Source organism: Motacilla alba, chromosome 5, assembly GCF_015832195.1.
Source record: "Motacilla alba alba isolate MOTALB_02 chromosome 5, Motacilla_alba_V1.0_pri, whole genome shotgun sequence".
NCBI classification, from domain to species: domain Eukaryota; kingdom Metazoa; phylum Chordata; class Aves; order Passeriformes; family Motacillidae; genus Motacilla; species Motacilla alba.
In genome coordinates this window covers 37151406-37169734 of record NC_052020.1, presented here as the reverse complement: position 1 = coordinate 37169734, position 18329 = coordinate 37151406, and the positions used below count along the sequence as shown (strand labels likewise).

Below are 18329 nucleotides of genomic sequence, written 5' to 3'. Positions count from 1 at the left end.
AAACCCACACAGAATTCTCAGATAACCAACCCAAAACCAGAAGTGCTTATCTTATCTACACTACACTATCTAACATGAGGGAAGCTGAAATGTGGAGGCACGAACAGAAATCTGAGAAGCTTTGTGAACTCCACAATTCACTACACATCTGATTCTCCTCAACTCAGTTATCACATAAGGTTAGCACGATCCTTTACTGAAGCCACCAAACACAGAATTGCAGCTTCTTTACTACAATGAACTTGAAAAATACACATTCAAGGGGCTATAACTATAAAGCATGAGGAAAAAAATTAAGCAATCTCAGTTTCCCAAAGGTCTTTCCCAAATGTTTTGAAAAAAAATCAAAGAGAATTTTGGAATGATTAAAGCCAATATGAGAAGTGCACAGCAGAGGAATGAAGGGAAGGAGTTATGCTGCATTAACTTGGTATTCTTTCAAGGAGACTTGTGTGCAACAACTAAAACTGCCTGGTAATCTTCCCTTTCTCCTCAGTGCCTCCTCCCTCACAACTTCATCATCTCCCTTTACTGCTGAGGCTGAAACATCTTCAATTGAAGCAAAACAAAAGTTATTTTTTTCACCTTCAAGTTTTTGCAGTCTCATCTCCAAACTCAAAAGCTCTGAAGGAGGAGGAATTGCTTCCCAGAGACCTTCCTGTTCAAGGACTTTGTCTATTGGCCCTGTCTAGCCCCAACACTGCCCAAAGCCTCAAAACCTGGTAGGTGACTACGCCAAAACTCCAAAGTACACTAGACACAGAGTATTTTCCCTAAATAAATGTCAGCTTCAGAGCTGTTTAATTACAGAAGACATCTCTTAAATCCACTAATGCACCACAAATAAATCAGTCCAAATGACTGGACTTGATCTCACAGCTCAAGCTTTTTCCCTATATCCTCATATTAACCTGAACAAATAAGGTTCCCACAATTAAACCAGTAATGTTGTAAGGCTTTCAACATCAGGCTATGGAGAGAATGAACATGAATGTAGGAAATATCTCAAGACACACACACCACAAAAACTGATATTAACTTTACACAAAGAGCCAAATAGCTCAGATGAAAAATACAGCTCAGAGCATAAAATTTCTCTTAAAATACAATTAAAAGGCAGGCAATGACCACAGAAACAGTAAAAGCCATCGTCATCAAGCATTTTGATGACAATTTCATAGAACTGGAAGTTTAAAAAATAACATTAAAAGGAGACACCAAGAATTTCAAAAACCTCTGTTTTATTTGTACAGAGTAAAATACATCATATAGCGAACACTGTTTCCCACCCATAATCTAAAACCATTATTAAGTGTTTTCTTTTCACCAAACATCCTGGCCAGAAGCACGGACAATGGAAATGGGAATGCTAATTAGTCTCTCTCTGCCAGAGCTACAAGGTGCACATCAATCTCTGCTTCTGTAAGGATCCTGAAAGAACAAAAAGAAATCTTAAATAGCTTAAATGATTCTTCCCCTTAAGCTCCAATATTAGAACCTAATATCTACACAAACAAGTTTTACAGCAATGCATCTTTCTGCCCTTTAAAGCCTTGCTGCCAGTGCCACAGGCTGACATTACAATTCTCTTGAAAAATAAAGGAAGAATCAAAGGCACTAGAGAGCAAGGAGGTAACAAATAATAGAAAAATAACAGGTAATTCTTCATTGGTAATGCATTTGCGAGTTGAGACCTAGTGAGAAGGTAGCTTGATCACTTGAGTGGCAGGAGAAAAAAGGTCATGCAGCTTCTGTGTGCTTTCTCACAAACACTGTGCTGCTCTGCTGTCCTCAGCACACACCACCAAATACAAAACCACCCATCATCACCATGTCCACCTTAAAAACATTAGGAAGGAAGCACTTAAAAGACTGAACCTGTAGGACCCAAAGGTTTGAAGACTCTCTTCAGTCCCCACTTTCCACGTAGTTAGACTAAAGTAACAGCAGACTTTGCTTCCAATTTTACTGTTCCTCTTTTCTTTTTTAAATAAAAAACTCAAAAAAACCTCTCAATTAAAGACTAATACAGAAATAACTGAATCCCTCTGCAGCAAGCCAGACTTACCTAAATTTTAGGTAAGGGCTAAATATCTGAGGGCTCTTTTGCACTCTAAAAACTCCCCAAAAGTTTTTCTCCCACATTTCGTGCATACTCCTGCAGCTATACACTGTGCTGTGAGCAGGCTGTCAAGTACACTGTATCCCACGAGAAGCTTTCCTGCCCCCAGCAGGAAGACTTCCAGGCGTTGCCTTGATACACTGGCCAGGTAATCTTGGTGCACACAGTGTGCTGCAGGCAATAATGGAGGAGGGAAGAAATAGCAGGTGCCTCGCTTGGGAAAGTAGATAGTTCAGCCATTTTCAAATCACTAGTGATTTTTTAATCTTACCAAATTTAAATACAGTTTTTCAAACTATACAAGTCCATAATCTATTAACTACCTATTTTAGATGTTAAGAAATGCTAACAACTAAAAGATGAGCAAGAATAATTTAAAGATTCATTTTAGAAAAAGAATAAAGAATTTAAGGGACTTGTAAATATTCCATAATATAAACCAGACTTTACTGCATTAGTTAGTATGACTATGATTTGGAAGTGGACTCCAGATACCATTACTATGAAAAACTTTTATGCTTCTAAGCATGAAAACACGTCTAGACCAGATGTAACTACATTTCAATCATCACAGAAAGCAATACCCTTTTAAGACATGAAAGGGATCTCTTTTCTCTACTAAACCCCTTAAGCATGTCACACATTTTAAAACTGCATTATTCTTTTTACACAATGTTTTCTACCCCTACACATTCTGAAGAGTTACAAGTAAAAAACCCTTCAAAACTTCAATCTCTTAAATTTATCTCTTTTTCTAGATTTATAATTACACAAGAAGGTAAAACTAATTGCACATAATCAGAGAAACACACCCAGTTTTATCAACACTGATTGCTTACCTGAACTTAGGATTTTCCACTGTGACTACACCAACTTCTATTTCTGAAGGTTTGAAATCAATGGATAGTACAGTAGACAGGCATGTTATTGCAGTCTGAAAGATGACAAAACCCCCTATCATTAGAAAGAAAGCACTAATTCTATTTTTTTTTTTTCTTAACAGACATAGCATTAACAACTATCCTTCCTTCTGGTTTAAAGTTACTTCCTCTCACTTCAAAATCTCAGCTTAGAAATTCCAAACAGTTTCCCCTTGCTACAGAATATGGCCCCTCTCCAGTCCTCTCCCTGAAAAGCCCAATCCACAAAAAGCAAAGGGACATGTTTTCATAGCAGATAAAGACACAACAAAACCAAAACCTTTTATCATGCAAAGATACCGTTTAAAATACCTTCTAATATGAAAATTATTCTAAATGTCACTAAAAGTTTGCTTTCACACTCGTATCCCCAAAATCAAGCGCTGCAGTAACCAAACATCAGCTACAGTGGGAGTGCTACAATTATAGAATCTGCTTCAGCTAACATAAAGCAAAAAAAGCAGATTAGATGACCACTCAAATACTTGCAGAATAGCTTCAAATGATTTTCTGGTTGGAATAGCTGTATTTGCTCTGGCAGCAATACAGAACTGTAGGGAAAGAGGAATGCCTAACAACATTTCTCTGCATTGCAAGCCTACATGCAATGAGCATACTCATTAAAAATACTTCAAACAAATTTCAATTTACTTCTGCTGGCCTACCTCTACTGTTTGTTCATATGTCCAGTCAAATTTCTTCTTTACTTTCTTTTCAAGAAAACTGGTTGACTCTGTCTGTTTAACTCCTGCAGCTGTGGCCTTGAATCCACAATAGTAACCTGCTGGATCACACTTGTACACCTGAGGGCCGTGTTCTTCATCAATACCAATCAAAATCATACCTTGAAGAGAAAATTTGTTTATTTATTTTCCCCATTTTAGCAATTTAATTCAACTGAAGAACAGAATGGACAGTCCTCTCTGTGAAAAAACATGCATGCACAGCAGTACATCTTTGGGAATCAGTCCCATACCTGGAGCTGTGATTTCCTTTTTATCTCTAATTTGCTGTTCCTTACCAGCACCTCATTACCAGGTGTGCAACTCAGTTTCGCAGAAACTATACTTCTGTCATTCCCAAAGAAAGCTACTTATTAAACATACAAACATTTTTGCCATGCTCAATGTGTGGAGAACCACAGAGTCAGGAAATACAAAAGTTTTACCCTGATAGAAAGTTCACCGAGCCACAGCTCACACCCTGTGTTATATGACACAAAAGTGTAAACAATAGTTCAATTACCATGAAAGCAACTTTACAAACATGCTGAAACTAATGGAAATATTAAAAGATCAAATTTGGATTTCTTGTTTGTAACCCTGAAAAACACTGCATTACATTCCTTTCCCTCTTAAAAAAATCTGAAATAAAAAGTGGAAATATCAGGACATATCTGAGTCCTTGAAGATCATCTGACTGAGTGTTTTGAAGCTGGATAGTTTTCAAGTCACACAAACTGACCACATCACTGAAATGCATGTGTTCACCCTCACTTCTTGATTTACAGCTGCACTGTCTCAATATGCATAGTAAGAAATAAGCCAAAAGCAATACTTGCAACAAAAACCCAAAACAGAAAAAGGTCATGGTTTTCAATTATCTTCACTTTACACTTGTTTAACATTTAACTAGTAGTTAGAGATGATAAACTTCTGACCAGCTATTACTACAGCAGAAAAAAAAATCCCCTCATATTTTCAAAAAGGCTAAGGGAAGCAAAGAAAAATACATTTTTATTCATGTATTTTAAAAAAGGAATTTCCAGCAGTTTCAAGGCATGGGAAATGCCAAGGGAAGAAAGAAACAATCCTTCCTGAAAATTACAAGCGCACAAGCATAGGAGAATTGCCCCATCATGGAAACTGTGGTGCAACTCTGAATGTTGCTTCTTTAGTGAGAAGTCTTAGTGCCTACTGTGATTACAAGAAGTGATTCATCAATTCTGAAACTATTCTCCTTAAAACAAAACAAAACAAAACCCAAAATCCAACCAATCAGAAACTCAGACAGAATGTTTAATGAAAAAGTAATTGAGGAAACCTGTTAAGTGTTTTACCTCAGTTCCTGAACAGCCAAACAGTATGTTTATAATCTGCTTATGGCCAAACGTAAGAGAAAAAACAAGTCAGAACCAACCCCAGAACACACAGATGACCAGGAACATCTACGAAAAATGACTCAACACACAACTTCTTTTTAAGCTGCATTTGCTGTTATGAAACAAGACATGCAGAAATATTTGCAAGGGAAATATTTCAGGCACTTTTCCCTCTACATAATATATACAATGGATAAGTTAGGAAAAAAAATTTTGTAAATCTGTCCTATACGTACTACTTAGATAAAAAAGCCACAAAACCTGCACAAAGATAATTGCACTCTCCATCTCTCTCTTTTAACAGTGATGTTTACCCAGACACAGTGCACTGGGCTTGTATGGCAAGGTTTTGGTAGTGAGAGGGCTGCAGGGCTGGTTTCTGTGAGAAGCTGCCAGAAGCTTCCCCTGTGTCCAAAAGAGCCAAAGCCAGCTGGCTCCAAGACCAACCTGCTGCTGGCTGAGGCCAAGCCCACCCACAATGGTGGTAGTGCCTCTGGGATAATGTATTTTAGAAAGAAAAAAAAAAAAAAAAAAAAAGAAGGAACTTGCAGACAGAAGAGAGGAGTAAGAATATCTAAGAGGAATGACTTTGCAGGCACTGAGGCAAATGATGGAGGGAAGGAGCTGCCAGAGCTGAGATTCCCCTGCAGCCTGTGGCGAAGACCATGGTGACGCCGATGTGGCCCTGCAGCCCATGGACATCCATGGTGGAAAGACATCCACCTGCAGCCCCTGGAGGAGCCACACTGGAGCATGTGGATGCCTGAAGGAGGCTGTGGCCCCAGGTGGAGCCTGTCCTGGGGCAGGCTGCTGGCAGGACCAGTGGCGCTCTGGAGAAAGGCGCTCACACTGGAGCAGCCTGTTCCTGTAGGACTGCATCCCACATAAGGTGGGCTCCTTGCTGGAGTGGTTCATGAAGAACTGCAGCCTGTGTGAAGGACTCACTTTGGAGAAGTTCCTGGAGCACTGTCTCCCGCGGGACACACACTGGAGCAGGGGAAGAGTGTGAGGAGTCCTCCCCCTGAGAGAGATGTAGCAGCAGAAACAATTACTAGGAACTAACCACAGACCCCCTTCCTATCTCCCTGTGCCACCATGGGAGAGGTAGAGAACCACGAATAAAGTTAAATCTGTGAAGGAGGTAGGGGGCAAGTGTTTTGAAGATTTGGTTTTACTACTCAGTATCCTATTTTTATTTGCTTGTTAATAAATTCAGTTAATTTCCCCAAGGTGGATCTGTTTTGCCAATGGTGGTAATTGGTGAGTGATCCCTCCCTGCCCTTATCTTGACCCAAAAGCCTTCCATGGTATTTTTTATCTTCTTTGTCTAGCTGAGGAAGGGAGTGATGGAGACAGGCAGACACTTGACACCCATCCAGGGTCACACCACCACAAACAGACACAGTTACAAAGAGAATCTCCTGCTCACAGATATCACGGCACAGTGCAAACAGATCAGGCCCCAAAAGCTAAGGTGAAATAGTATCAGAGAGGCTACATTATTTCAAATGCTGAGTCAGTGGTAAAATCAGGGCTCCAGCTCAAAATCTACAACACTTCTCTCTCATTCCGCTGTTCATCCTCCTTACACCCTCAGTTACCCATTGTGAAAATGGGTGAGAATTTCTTACATACAAATTTGCAAACTTAGACAAGAAACAGTAAAGACCATTTTCATACACTGTACTTACAACAACCAAGGGGCCTCATTTCAGCATTCTGTGTATAGACCTGAGAAATATCTGCAATCCTTTTACACAGCATATCCACAGGGATGTCATATCCATACTTGTACTTCCAGTTAGCAGCCTCATAGCGGGCTCTCTGCACCTGGGATCTGCTGTCAGCTAGACAAAAAGAACTAATATTAATTCCATTGAATACGTACCATCTTTATTTCTAGTATTGTCTAAGAATATAAATTCCAGGTCCAACTTTACATTGTTTTTAAATATACCCATGAGAACTAGGTAAGTTCTCCAAAACCAGATTGGTGAATTAAATACCTGTCATTCCCGTCATCACACAACCAATATTTTCAGTAATCTTGAATAAATGAGTCACTGTGTTGGAATCCAGTAACTTGTCCTTAAGAGGAAACAGAAATAATGTAATAGCAAACATTGTCCTTGAAGTAAAAGGAAAACACACAAACAAAAAAACCCGAAACTCTGAATCCTCTGGTTACTACAGAAGAGCCCAAAAGGACCCAAAACGGCTAAAAATTGTCTTTCAGGCTCTCAAATTTTTACTGCTGTAGGCATGCAAAGGAAGAAATTGGATAACAGGGAAGAATAAAACCACAGATCTGGAGAAGGAGAACAACAAGAACACGATCAACATCACAGTCCTTTTCCCTCTGAAGAAACTCTGAGAACCCACATACAAAAAAGCTTGCTCCCTTATTGCATGCTGCCCTTCAAACATAAAAGAATTTCTCCCCTTTTTCACCAGTACATCACCTCTGAGCTGAAACACTCACAAAAACCTATGAAAAGCATGCTCTACGTGCTATTGGTATAATATTTTCTCAGCAGGAATTCAAGGAAGAAGCAACTGGTTATGGACAACCCAGCATTTACAAACCAGAGCAATGAGTGCATGCTCAATACAGCAGGGTCAACTTATATTTTAGATTTATCCCTTCAACAACTACAGAGAAAACCAATATAGCAATACTTAGTGAGAGAATGTACAGTTGAGCGCTACATGGAGCTAGAATTTGTAATAAGCAGAATGATAATTATATATTCAGTTCAAATAGCAATTTATGTCAGTGCTAATAAGTATAATATCCATATTGCTGAGTCTTGCCCCATCTTTTTTCTCCTCTCCTTCCAGACCTCCCCTCAAAAACAGAGTACTTACGGGTACTTTCTTCTGTGTTACAATTACTGCAGAATCTTTCCCACGAACAGCTACAGATGTAAGTCCACCTTGGTTGATGGCCTTAAATGCATATTCTAGAAAAAGATACAAACCTTAATAAAAAACTTGTGTCAGAGACACTAGTACAAGTAACAATTTCCCCCAACACCCAAATCTCACCGATTTCTGGCCTTTTAATACTTCAATACTTGTGCAACATTTTGTGTCCTTAAGATCTTTAGTACAATGTGCATTGACCCTCTTCTCAAAACCACTGTTACTGTTTCTTTTAAATCTTTCTTCTAATTTGACTTTTTGTTCAGTTCAAGCTGAACAGCAACAGAATAAGTTTTAGAACAAAAAGGCTGTTCTGCACTTGACCAGAATTGTCCAACCTTAATCTACAGTAACCATAAATTCTTACGGAAGAATTCTTGACATGAATTTTAGTATTTTAAAGGATGTAAGCTTCTTTTCTAATTTTTTACTGATATAGGTGAAAACTGGTAAGATGACACAGGAGGCACAGGAGACAGGTTTTAACTATCATATTTTCTGACTTGACATTCAAACACTGCAATGCTTTTCTTCACTTTTTATAGTGGAAGCTACAGAGATGCCAATTAAACAGTGTTATTCATGTGTGTACAATGGATTAAGAAGCAAACACTAAAGTAACAGTCATGAAATGATCCATGAAATAAATTTCTCCTGATTGATGGTTTCAAAAGCCTTAGGCACAAGAACTTTAAAAACTGTTTACCTGGCAATATTTGATAAACATTTAGAAATTCCTAATATCTGTCTGCGTGGTAAGTTTCAGACAGCAGCTAAATGTAGGTGAGTTTTTTTTGTTAGCTACGCACGTGAACCCAGAATTTAGAACATGTCTACAAACAGCAAAGTAAATTGCTAAAACTATCTTAAAATAACAGAGGCTTGGCTATTTTAAAAGATGCACTCAGATCTATAGAAGAGATTGCACAACAGCCAAGTAATAATCTGAAGATGAAAAAAAATTCAAACCTTGCATATTAATGTTCAATCTGCAGAGTCAGTGTTAAGGAAGGGCTCATTATGGCACTGTACTCACTACTCTCAGACATCAGAGCATTTACTGGTTACCCAAATGTGCCATAAAGGATGTTCCCCCTTTCCCTCTGTACAGCTCCGCCCATTTGGGATGAACAGTGCCAGCCTACAGCAGAGCACAAACCCCAGTAAGACATGAGCCAGCACTGCCTGCAAACTGGCCATGCCTGGAGCCCCTGAAGCCCCAAGCCTGAGCACAGGCTTTGCACCACTTGCCTATTTATCTGTACAACCACCTGAAGGCAGGGTGTAAAGCAGATGGACAGAGCCAGCCTTTTTTCACTGATGCCCAGTGACCAAATCAGAGGTGACTGGAACAAACTGAAACAGAAGGGTCCACCTAAACACCTGAAAGCATGTTTTACTGCGATGGTGACTGAGCACTGGAACAGGTTGCCTGTAAAACCCATCTGGAAACACTCCTGGGCATCCAGCTCTAGGTGGGCCTCCTTGGGCAGGGGCTTGGGGCCAGGTGATGTCCAGAGGGCCCACCTAATCTCAGCCATTCTGTGGTTCTGTGACACTTAGGTGGCAGTAGGAATAGATGCCTATCACAAACTAGTTTTTGCTCACAACTCCCAACAACCAGGCCTGCGAAACTGCAGCCCCTGATTACCACCTCCATTGCTCAGTTTTCAAGGAAACAAGCCAAAAGATGAAATGGCTCTTACAATGTAACAAATCTGGGTTGCTAGTGCTGTTTTAAGTCTGTTTACTGCTATGTAAGTATTTCAGCAACACTGCAGATATTCACTCTGAAAATAAGTCCCTGCTGCTCCCTGAATACATGGCAACAGCCAGAAATTTTACTGTAGTAATTTTCTTCACCTCCCAAAACTCCACTCGGAAGAAACACCACCTTTGAAGATTGAAACTAATAGGTAGTAAGAGAACACTGATGCTCTGAGGGATTTATTTTAACCACAGTAATGTGAAATAACTGTTAAGTTTTCTAATATGACATCAAAGGCACATGAGTTTTCTGAGCTTTGGAAGCAGAAGACAGACCTAAGACGAAGTATAGGCATTTTAGTCCAATATCACTACACTGGAAATCTCTGTTCCCATACTGCCCAATTCCAGAAAAAATCTCAAGTTTTAAGGCAATCTTAAAGCAACACATGTCCATGCTCATCCTTGACAGCCCCTAGCTAACCTTAATCCAGCAAAGAGACAAAGATAAAACAAAACCACCTAGATGTGGACATTTGATTGCAAGCAAACATGAGATTTCTGCCCATGCTGTGGCTAGATGCTGGCAAACAGAGACACCCATGTGGCACCATGCCCGAGTTACCAGCCTGGCTGTGAGTAAAGTGAGCTCATCCTTGCTTGAAGTTAACTATGCACATCTACATATTCTTCTTCCTATAGCACACAGGTACTTAAAATAGCTTTAAGACAGCTTCAGGCTGTGTGCAGAAGCTTTCAAATACACATGCAGATACTTGTTTCTAGGACACTGTTAAAAGGTATGGAGGTACCACACATTTCCCATACATTAACCTACTGGCTAAATATACCCCAGAGGCAGAAAACCAAGGCTCAGTTTCCTCTCTGCTACAGAATGCAGAAAGAATTCCCAACAAGCAGCACTGTGACAGAGGCAGTGGGAAGTGATGCAGACCAACCAGCCTGTTTGAATGGCAGCGGAAGGTCAGAGCCCAGGACTCCTCTGCCACAGAACCACTGAAATCCTGCGTGAGGAAGCACTGTCCCTACCCTCCCTACGTGTAAGGGACAATAAGCATTATACATGCTCCAGGTATAAGACAGCACCCACATGCAGGTATCTAGTACAGGCACCTTCCTAATTCATCTGTGCAGAAAGGACTGCTCAAGAGTGGGCCACCTGTCCATGAGGCCTAATCCACATAGGCTTCTTCCTGAGAAAAACTCAAGGGCAGTCACAAAAAAACTATATGGCTGACACAGGTAATTAATACAATCTGACCCTTGCAAGCTCCTTTCCTGGAGAACAGATGGATTTATGGCCATAACACGCAGTGGATGTGCAGAGAAGGCACTACAGCCGGGGAAGGCAGCATCAGGATGATGCTCATCTGTTCCTGTTGAGAGGCTCCTCCAGGGGCACTCTCAAACCACTGTCCTGCCAGACCCTGAGCTGGCTGTATCCTGCACAAGGGGCACCAGCATGTGCTTCTGCACAATCTGGTGCACTGCAAAAATAGGAATAACAGAATCAGTGGCTTACAGAAGAAGCTGAAGCTCGGCTTCAGTTTATTCCAAGAAACCTGAAAAGAAAGGATGGTTGCTGCTGTCTCACAGGCCACAGAACAAGCGCCATTCAGGTGTAACACGAAAGCGCACGAGTTACATCCAAGAATTGAGTGTGTCACTCCGGCACGCAGGGTTTGAGGCAGTTCAAATCCCATTTCAAACACCTATCAGAGTTCTCACATCACAAAACGCAGCGCTCCGAGGCTTGGCAGGATTCACTCAAAGAAACACTTAAGGGAGACTAAACAGCCTCTGGAGAGCTGCAGCTTTGCTCTCCAAGCATCTGAAACCGAACACCGAGGACTCGGAGGAGGCCCTGCCGGTGGCAGGGGACACTCGGTATCTCATGCGAGGCTCCCCTCCCCGGGTCCCCACGCCGCACCGGCACCGCCTCCGCTCCGCGCTCCCAGCAGGCTTCCCCCACACACCGCGGGACCAGGCCAGGCGGGAGCCGGGGCTCCCGAGCCACGAGAGGGGCCGCGTCCCGCCCCTCCGCACAGCCTGCCGGGCTCGGCGGAGCGCTCGCCAGCCGGCCGCGGCCCCGCTCGGCGGGGAGAGGCGGGGGAACGCCGGGGGCGCGGGCAGGCCGGGCCCGTGACGGGGCAATTCAGCGGCGGCCCCGCGGGCCCGGACACGCACCGACTTGGTAGAGGCGGCCCTCGGGCGAGAAGATGGTGATGTGCCGGTCGAAGCCGGCGCTGGAGCCGCGGGACATGGCGGGAGCGGCGCGGGAGCGGCGCGCGGCCGGGGGCAGCTGTCCGCGTGCAGGGCCCCGCCGCAGCCGCAGGCACCGCCGGAGCGCTTCCGGGTCACGCGCCCACCCCGCGCAGGCGCGGAGGCGCGCGCCGCTCCCGCACCGTCACGGTCCGGCGCGGGCGCTGCGCATGCCCGGGCCCCGCGGCCGCCGCGCCGCGCCGCGTCACGCAGGTCGCGAGCGGAAGGCGGGGCTGCGCGCGGCCGCTGTGACCGTGGGGCTCGGGAGCGCGCCCGGCGCGCCTCAGGGAATGCGCGCGGGAGCGGCGGGAAACGCAATGAAAGCGTCATCGCGGCATCCATCGACGCTGGATCGAAGTATCACCAGCCAGCCGGGAAAACAAAACCCCTTTCCAATTCCCAACGAAGTATTCCCGCGTGTGCTCTTGAGGGAGATTAATTTTGAAGCAAGTACCTCAAACAGCATGTTTAAGGTGTTCACAGGTAATTGTTGCAGCAGCTGCGTTATAATGCGATGTTTAAAAGACTTTTCATCGGTGTCCAGTCCAAAGGGAAATTCCCCACATTAAAACTCGTGAATATAAGTCTTTTGCCTTTCAACATCTTGGAATTCCCCTGCTCTTTGTAGGAAGGCACTTTTTAAAAGCTAGTCATTAAAAGAGTTGGAAAAGCTGCATTCTGGTATCCACACCTCTGCTTTGAAATTATTATTAGGTGGGCTTATTTTTTGAAATAGCAGAATAAGGGTGAATTTTGTATATGTCACACATCAAAAGTCTGTATTCTCAACTTTTTCAAAATACTTTTCCTTGCTTATTAATACTATGGGAGAATAATGTCCTGCTATGTATGACAAGACTCAGAGTTTGTCCCTTTCATTAGGGAAGGACTTTGTGGGCAGACAGGGAAAGTTTGAAGGGGTGCTGCGAGCACAGGAACACAGAACATGAACACGTATGACTGCGTCTGCTGGGTCAGAACGGCCAGGCCTATCCAATGCTCTGTCTCCAAATGTGGCCAAAAGGGAGATAGCCAAGGATTTAAGACTAGAGAGAGCCTTTCATGATACACTCCCTGAATCCTCTCCCTGTCTCCAACCATCTGGAGGGACTTCCCAAGGCAGGGATAGTGTCTGGTTATTTAGTAACCCTTGCTGGTTCCCTTTCATGAACTTTCTGATCTCCCCTTGAAGCCAGGTGTACTTCTTGAATCCACAGCATGCCATGGCGAAGAGCTGGTCAGCATAACAACATGTGGTGTGGTTTTACCTGAAACCTCACCTTTTATCTGAACCTTCGATCTGCCAGTACCATTTGATGCTTTTGTACTGACACAGCCAACAATAGATCCCTAGGCGATCCTTCAAGAACATTTGTGATTCTTATGACCTCTGTGTCTCTTAAGACCAGTTTCTCCAAGATGATGATCCATACCTTTAGAGCTCTTCCATCTACAGAGCTCTTTGATTCTCTAGAATGATTTTTTTTTCCCCCTGAGAAAAAGGGCATGAGAAAATCTAAGTAAATATCAAGTGTTCAGCCTGATTGCCAAAGAGTAACCAAGAAAATCCTTACGTTTGGAATCAAGGATTCAGTATTTGAATTAGATAAAGGAAGGAGTAATAGTTGCTCTATACCATGGACATGACACAGTGGAAGTTATGCTACTTTCAGGATACAACTTCCAGAGCACAGCATTGTTTCAGAAGAGCAATCATGCTTTTGGTTTAATGTTAAATCACTTCTGATGACTATGGGTATGATGACGAATTCTGTGCTGCAGGATTCTGAGGAAAGCTGTTCTCACTGTCATCTTTTTAACATGGTAAGCAGTAAGTGGGAGATCTTGGAGGTGATAATAGCTGGAGTGCACACCAAATCAGTTCTTTCTCAACTCTCTCTTGCCAGTGTGTCTGGTCTGTCTCCATGGCACACAGCAAGCTAAGCTAAGGGCACATTCCCTCTGACTCCCACTCTCCTCACTCAGTGTCATAGCAAATGGCAGTCAGTGTCTCTTTGGGGGTACCAATTCTGTACTGTTTGGAAGACTTGCCTTTCTGGCATTCAGCGAGAACCCATCTGTGTAATAAATTACCTTGAATTTTTACTGTACCACTATACAAACAGCAGTAGATGTCAAATAGGTCTGCTACTTGGTACCAGCTTTGGTTTGGCTCTCACATTTATTTTTATTGCCAGTGAAACCCTCAGAATTCCTTTTAGATACTTGGAAGTATCCTCATATTCATTGTTGTCTTGAAATGCCGTATTTCAGTAATCTGAAATTTCAAGACTTAGAGCAACACAAAAGAAATGTTATTTCACAGATGTCTTAAATAAAATTCAAATAATTAGCCTCAGAACTGAGCCTCTGGATACCATGTGCATCTATGTAACAGGTAGTATACACCTGAAGAAGTCTGTAGGGTCATGACTAATGTTTCCCCTTTGGTTCCACAGAGGCCATTAATTCCCTGTAAGGATCTACAGAGCAGTGTATTAGCAGCAAACATAGAAAAAAGAAGTCACAAATCTGACACCAATGTTGTAATACCTTCCAATTGTAAATTCCATGTTCTGTTCTATCATCCCCTAAATATACTAGTAATGTGTATTTAGGAAGTGTTGTTATTTAGCAGGCATTACGGTATTTCTCTAAGAACAATTTTTGCGGTGAAACTCAAGTGATTGATTAGGGACATGTCCTGATTAAAAGGGAAGAAGAGGATGCATTTATTACAGTTATATGTGGATATTATTAATGCCTGTTAATGACCAGGGTGAAGTAAAATACGAAATTCAATGGCAATGAAATGGGTACGCTGAAGGTGCAGTTTCTGCTCAGCTAGGGCTGACTAAGGCAGAGCTGCTGCAGGGACCCACCCTCTGCAGCCTGCCATCTGAACCCCACTCCCACACAGGTACCATTGTGTACAATGGTACAAGTACCACAGTACTTGTGCAATGGTGCTACTTGAGTGCAACAATGCCAATCCTGACCTAGCCAAAACACAGTTTTAAGACCTGTCTCTGCATTGCTTTGTGCTGCACGACCATCAGAGCTAGGTCCAAAGGGGCACTGTAGCAGCACTGACACCAGCTCAGGCCATGCACAACTGCATACAGAGGGTGTGGGAGCCTCGTGCAGAGCGGCAGCTGCTAATTAAGCACTCCTACACATGAGCAGACACCTAATTTAAAAGCAGTATTTCCACTTTCAAAGCAATGTGGCAGTTCTTTAACTTAAAGAATGATAAAAGCAATCTTCTGACAAATTAGAAGTATTGAGGAATGAGAGAAGTAGATCCAATCCCTCTGCTTTTCCTGCTGGAAAAGGAGACAACTCCATAGGAGCTGTCATGGTCTGTCAGGAAAAGGGTCTGTGATGAACACTACCAACAATATGACGAATTAAAGCCAAGGTCTTACGTTACCTTAAGAGGCACCCAGCTCCTCTACACTTTCTGCACCGTGTGAAGGACACTTCTGAAGGACATGTATGCAAATCACACCTGCTGACAAACTCATACCAGAGATAGAACATGTGTCAGGACTGTCCTGGGAAGAAAATAGCAGGGAACATGTTTGAATGCTGAGTCCTGAGGGAGCTCGTCACGGGGCCTGCAAGAACTCAGAACTGTGAGTTCTACACAAAAAGAGCTTAATGTTTTATCTCAGTTTCGAATAGAGGATTTTTGTATGAGACAGATGTGGCAAGCCCAGGATATTTCATCTGAGATTTATGTGGCATTTCTATGTTTTGGGAGGAGAAAGGTTTGCATTAAAGTTGTAAGCGCAATAAACAAACACGTTTACCACACACACACTTACAAATAACTCAGTACACTTTTACTGTAATTTATACTATTTTTTTGCTTTATAACTTGGGACAGATTTTATAGAAATGTACAAGAATCAATTTTGTCCTATTATTGTCTTTAAGAATTTCTAGCTATCCATTTTCATTTAAAAAAATCCATGCATTTCCATCAGCAAACTATTGCAGTAATGCCAAATCCTGTCAGAAATGGCAAATTTAGGAGTGTGGAAGAGCCACAAAAAAAGCTCCACATTCCACTGGCTGTATCCTTATTATTCCAAACAAATGATTGCTATATGTTCCTCTAACCAATCTCTTGCATTCTATGTGATCAAACAAATTCTAATTAGAGTGAAGAAGTCTTAGGTCTGTGTGTCTGGTGAATGGTAAATGCACCGTTGTCCCCCTCAGCTCCACTGAATAGAGGTAGACATTGTGCAACACTCCTGCAAGCTCAGCACCACAAACTCTGAAGGTACCTTGCAAGTCTTGCTTAATTTGTTCAATGTTCAGAGTTTATTTCAGTGTAGATGAAAAGCTTGAGGAAAAATAAAAGATAAAAATGGCCAAACTCTAATTCCAACAGGAAAAAGCATGTTTTAATTCAAATCACAAAAACTGCCTGTAAAAATGGAAATAATGGACATCATTCACTCCCACTGGACCCCCAATGATGTTAAGAGATGTATGCAGGGATGAATTTGTCAAAAGCAGTCACTCAATTTTCTTTAGTAACACACCTCACACATTTAATCTCATAACTGTCCTGCTGAATTCTCCTAGCCAGCAACAGTGATTAAAAAAAAAAAAAAAAAAGAAAAAAAAAAGCAGCTTCAGCTTATCCAGTTACATTCTTCATCATTTCTGGTGAATGCAGAGCCATTTTCTTGGTACTTGATATGAATATTTTTCCTCAAAAACATCTTTATAGGGAATATGCCATGTATCACCTGTAGTCTGTACCACACAGTCGTAACGGAAAGCAGGCTGTTGGGAAAAACAGAGGGAAAACTTTTTTTAGACATTGTACAAAGTATTAGTGAAATATCAGTTACAGGTAGTTAGTTATAACTTCCAATGCTTACCTGAGAAGTCTCCACAGCTTTATCTCTTAACAACTCTCATTTTATTTTCTTATACAAAACAAATTCTAAATTTTAGTAACGGAGGAAAAACTAAACTATCTTCTAGTATTTTGTGGTCTAGGTGTCATTATAAATTCTGTCTCCAATCTGCACTAGATAATAATGATTTCAGGATAATGCACTCAGTTACTAGAAATGACAAAATGATTGTTGTTCTGTTCAGTTAAATGAAATCATATGGGAATTACTCAGGATGTGGAGTTTAAAGGCTTTAGGATTTAATGACATTAATGACATCTTGTATTTGTTCATTTGTTCTCCCAGTGTCTCTCTTTACAGAGCTGACTTGCTCTGTCCCAAGGAGAAGTAAGAAATGGAGATGTAAGAAAAGGGTTTATCACTAACACTTTCAGAAGCATCTGGTTGAACAAATAGAATAAACAATCTTTCAGGTCTATTATGTTGCAGGTATACTAATTCATCATATATAAGACAAATACAAAAGAAACATTACTGGTTGGTAATTATGGTTCCCAGGATGTACTGTCACTCAATATGTGTAGTCTTGGAAGTCTACTTTACTGTGGTAGCTTCCAGAAAAACTTAGAAGACAGCTATGACTGGCAATATCAATCACCCAAATCACTTGTGCAGGAATTAAGATGTGAAAATTAGTAGTCCCTTTGTACAAGAGAAAGAAACAGCTAAAGCTGTGTTAGCTTTAGCTCAGGTGACCCACCATTCATTATTTGGCTCCATAAGAAGTGAAGTATGTATGGCAACAAAGAATGAAAGGCTGTCATTCTTACAAACTGGTATCTCTGTTTGTAATCATAAATGTTATTTTACAATTTTAACCATCAAAGGAAGAAAATTAATCTGCATAGGTGCAGTGTTCCTTTAAGCAGGCAATAACAATACAGACAGAGCAGATAACAAAAGAACTGCATATAGAATGTCACATGATGGATTTTTCCCTAGAAAAACCTTAACAGCTGCATTCCTGTAAATGTTCTGTTCACAAGGATACACATCTCCTGGACAATAAGAGTAGTATTCTGCCATAACATGACATTACTGCAGTTTCTGTAGCTGAATACTAACTATAAACCTGACTGTTACAGGCTTTCCTCATGAGCCTTCACACCTATGTTAGGTTACTATTACAGTGAATACTGAAATACCTGTATTTTTCAGCTTCTTTAAAATAAAGATGAAAGAAACTCTATTGTAAAATTGGAAGTATGATATTTTTAATAGTTCTGAAAAGGAGAACAAGGGATTTTAAGGTTTTAAATAAATTAAAACATTGGCACTCAGGTTATACTGAGGCCAGTAATAGTTACAGAGTTTCCAGCATTGGAAAT

At 41.6% G+C, this 18329-nt stretch overlaps 2 protein-coding genes across 3 annotated transcripts in view; both read right to left on the bottom strand.

The window, feature by feature from the left end:
* Positions 1–1221: 1221 nt before the first annotated feature.
* PSMA6 (proteasome 20S subunit alpha 6) lies at positions 1222–12179 on the bottom strand. Of its 2 annotated transcripts, none has more exons than XM_038136794.1 (7): positions 11984–12179; positions 8012–8106; positions 7150–7231; positions 6835–6990; positions 3708–3886; positions 2962–3056; positions 1222–1431 (listed from the first exon to the last, which is right to left on the bottom strand). In XM_038136794.1, the coding sequence occupies exons 1-7, from the start codon at positions 12057–12059 to the stop codon at positions 1374–1376; spliced, it is 741 nt and encodes a 246-aa protein (XP_037992722.1). In that variant the 5' UTR covers positions 12060–12179; the 3' UTR covers positions 1222–1373. The 2 variants fall into 2 exon arrangements, with proteins under 2 accessions (XP_037992722.1, XP_037992723.1); XM_038136795.1 differs by lacking the exon at positions 11984–12179 and adding an exon at positions 11319–11337.
* Positions 12180–16454: 4275 nt separating this feature from the next.
* LOC119701002 (protein only RNase P catalytic subunit) overlaps positions 16455–18329 on the bottom strand; it is a 37208-nt gene continuing 35333 nt past the window's right edge. Inside the window, exon 7 of the mRNA XM_038136793.1 lies at positions 16455–16864. Coding sequence (XP_037992721.1) covers positions 16736–16864 — 129 coding nt within the window. The 3' untranslated portion in view covers positions 16455–16735. The remainder of the gene's footprint in view (positions 16865–18329) is intronic.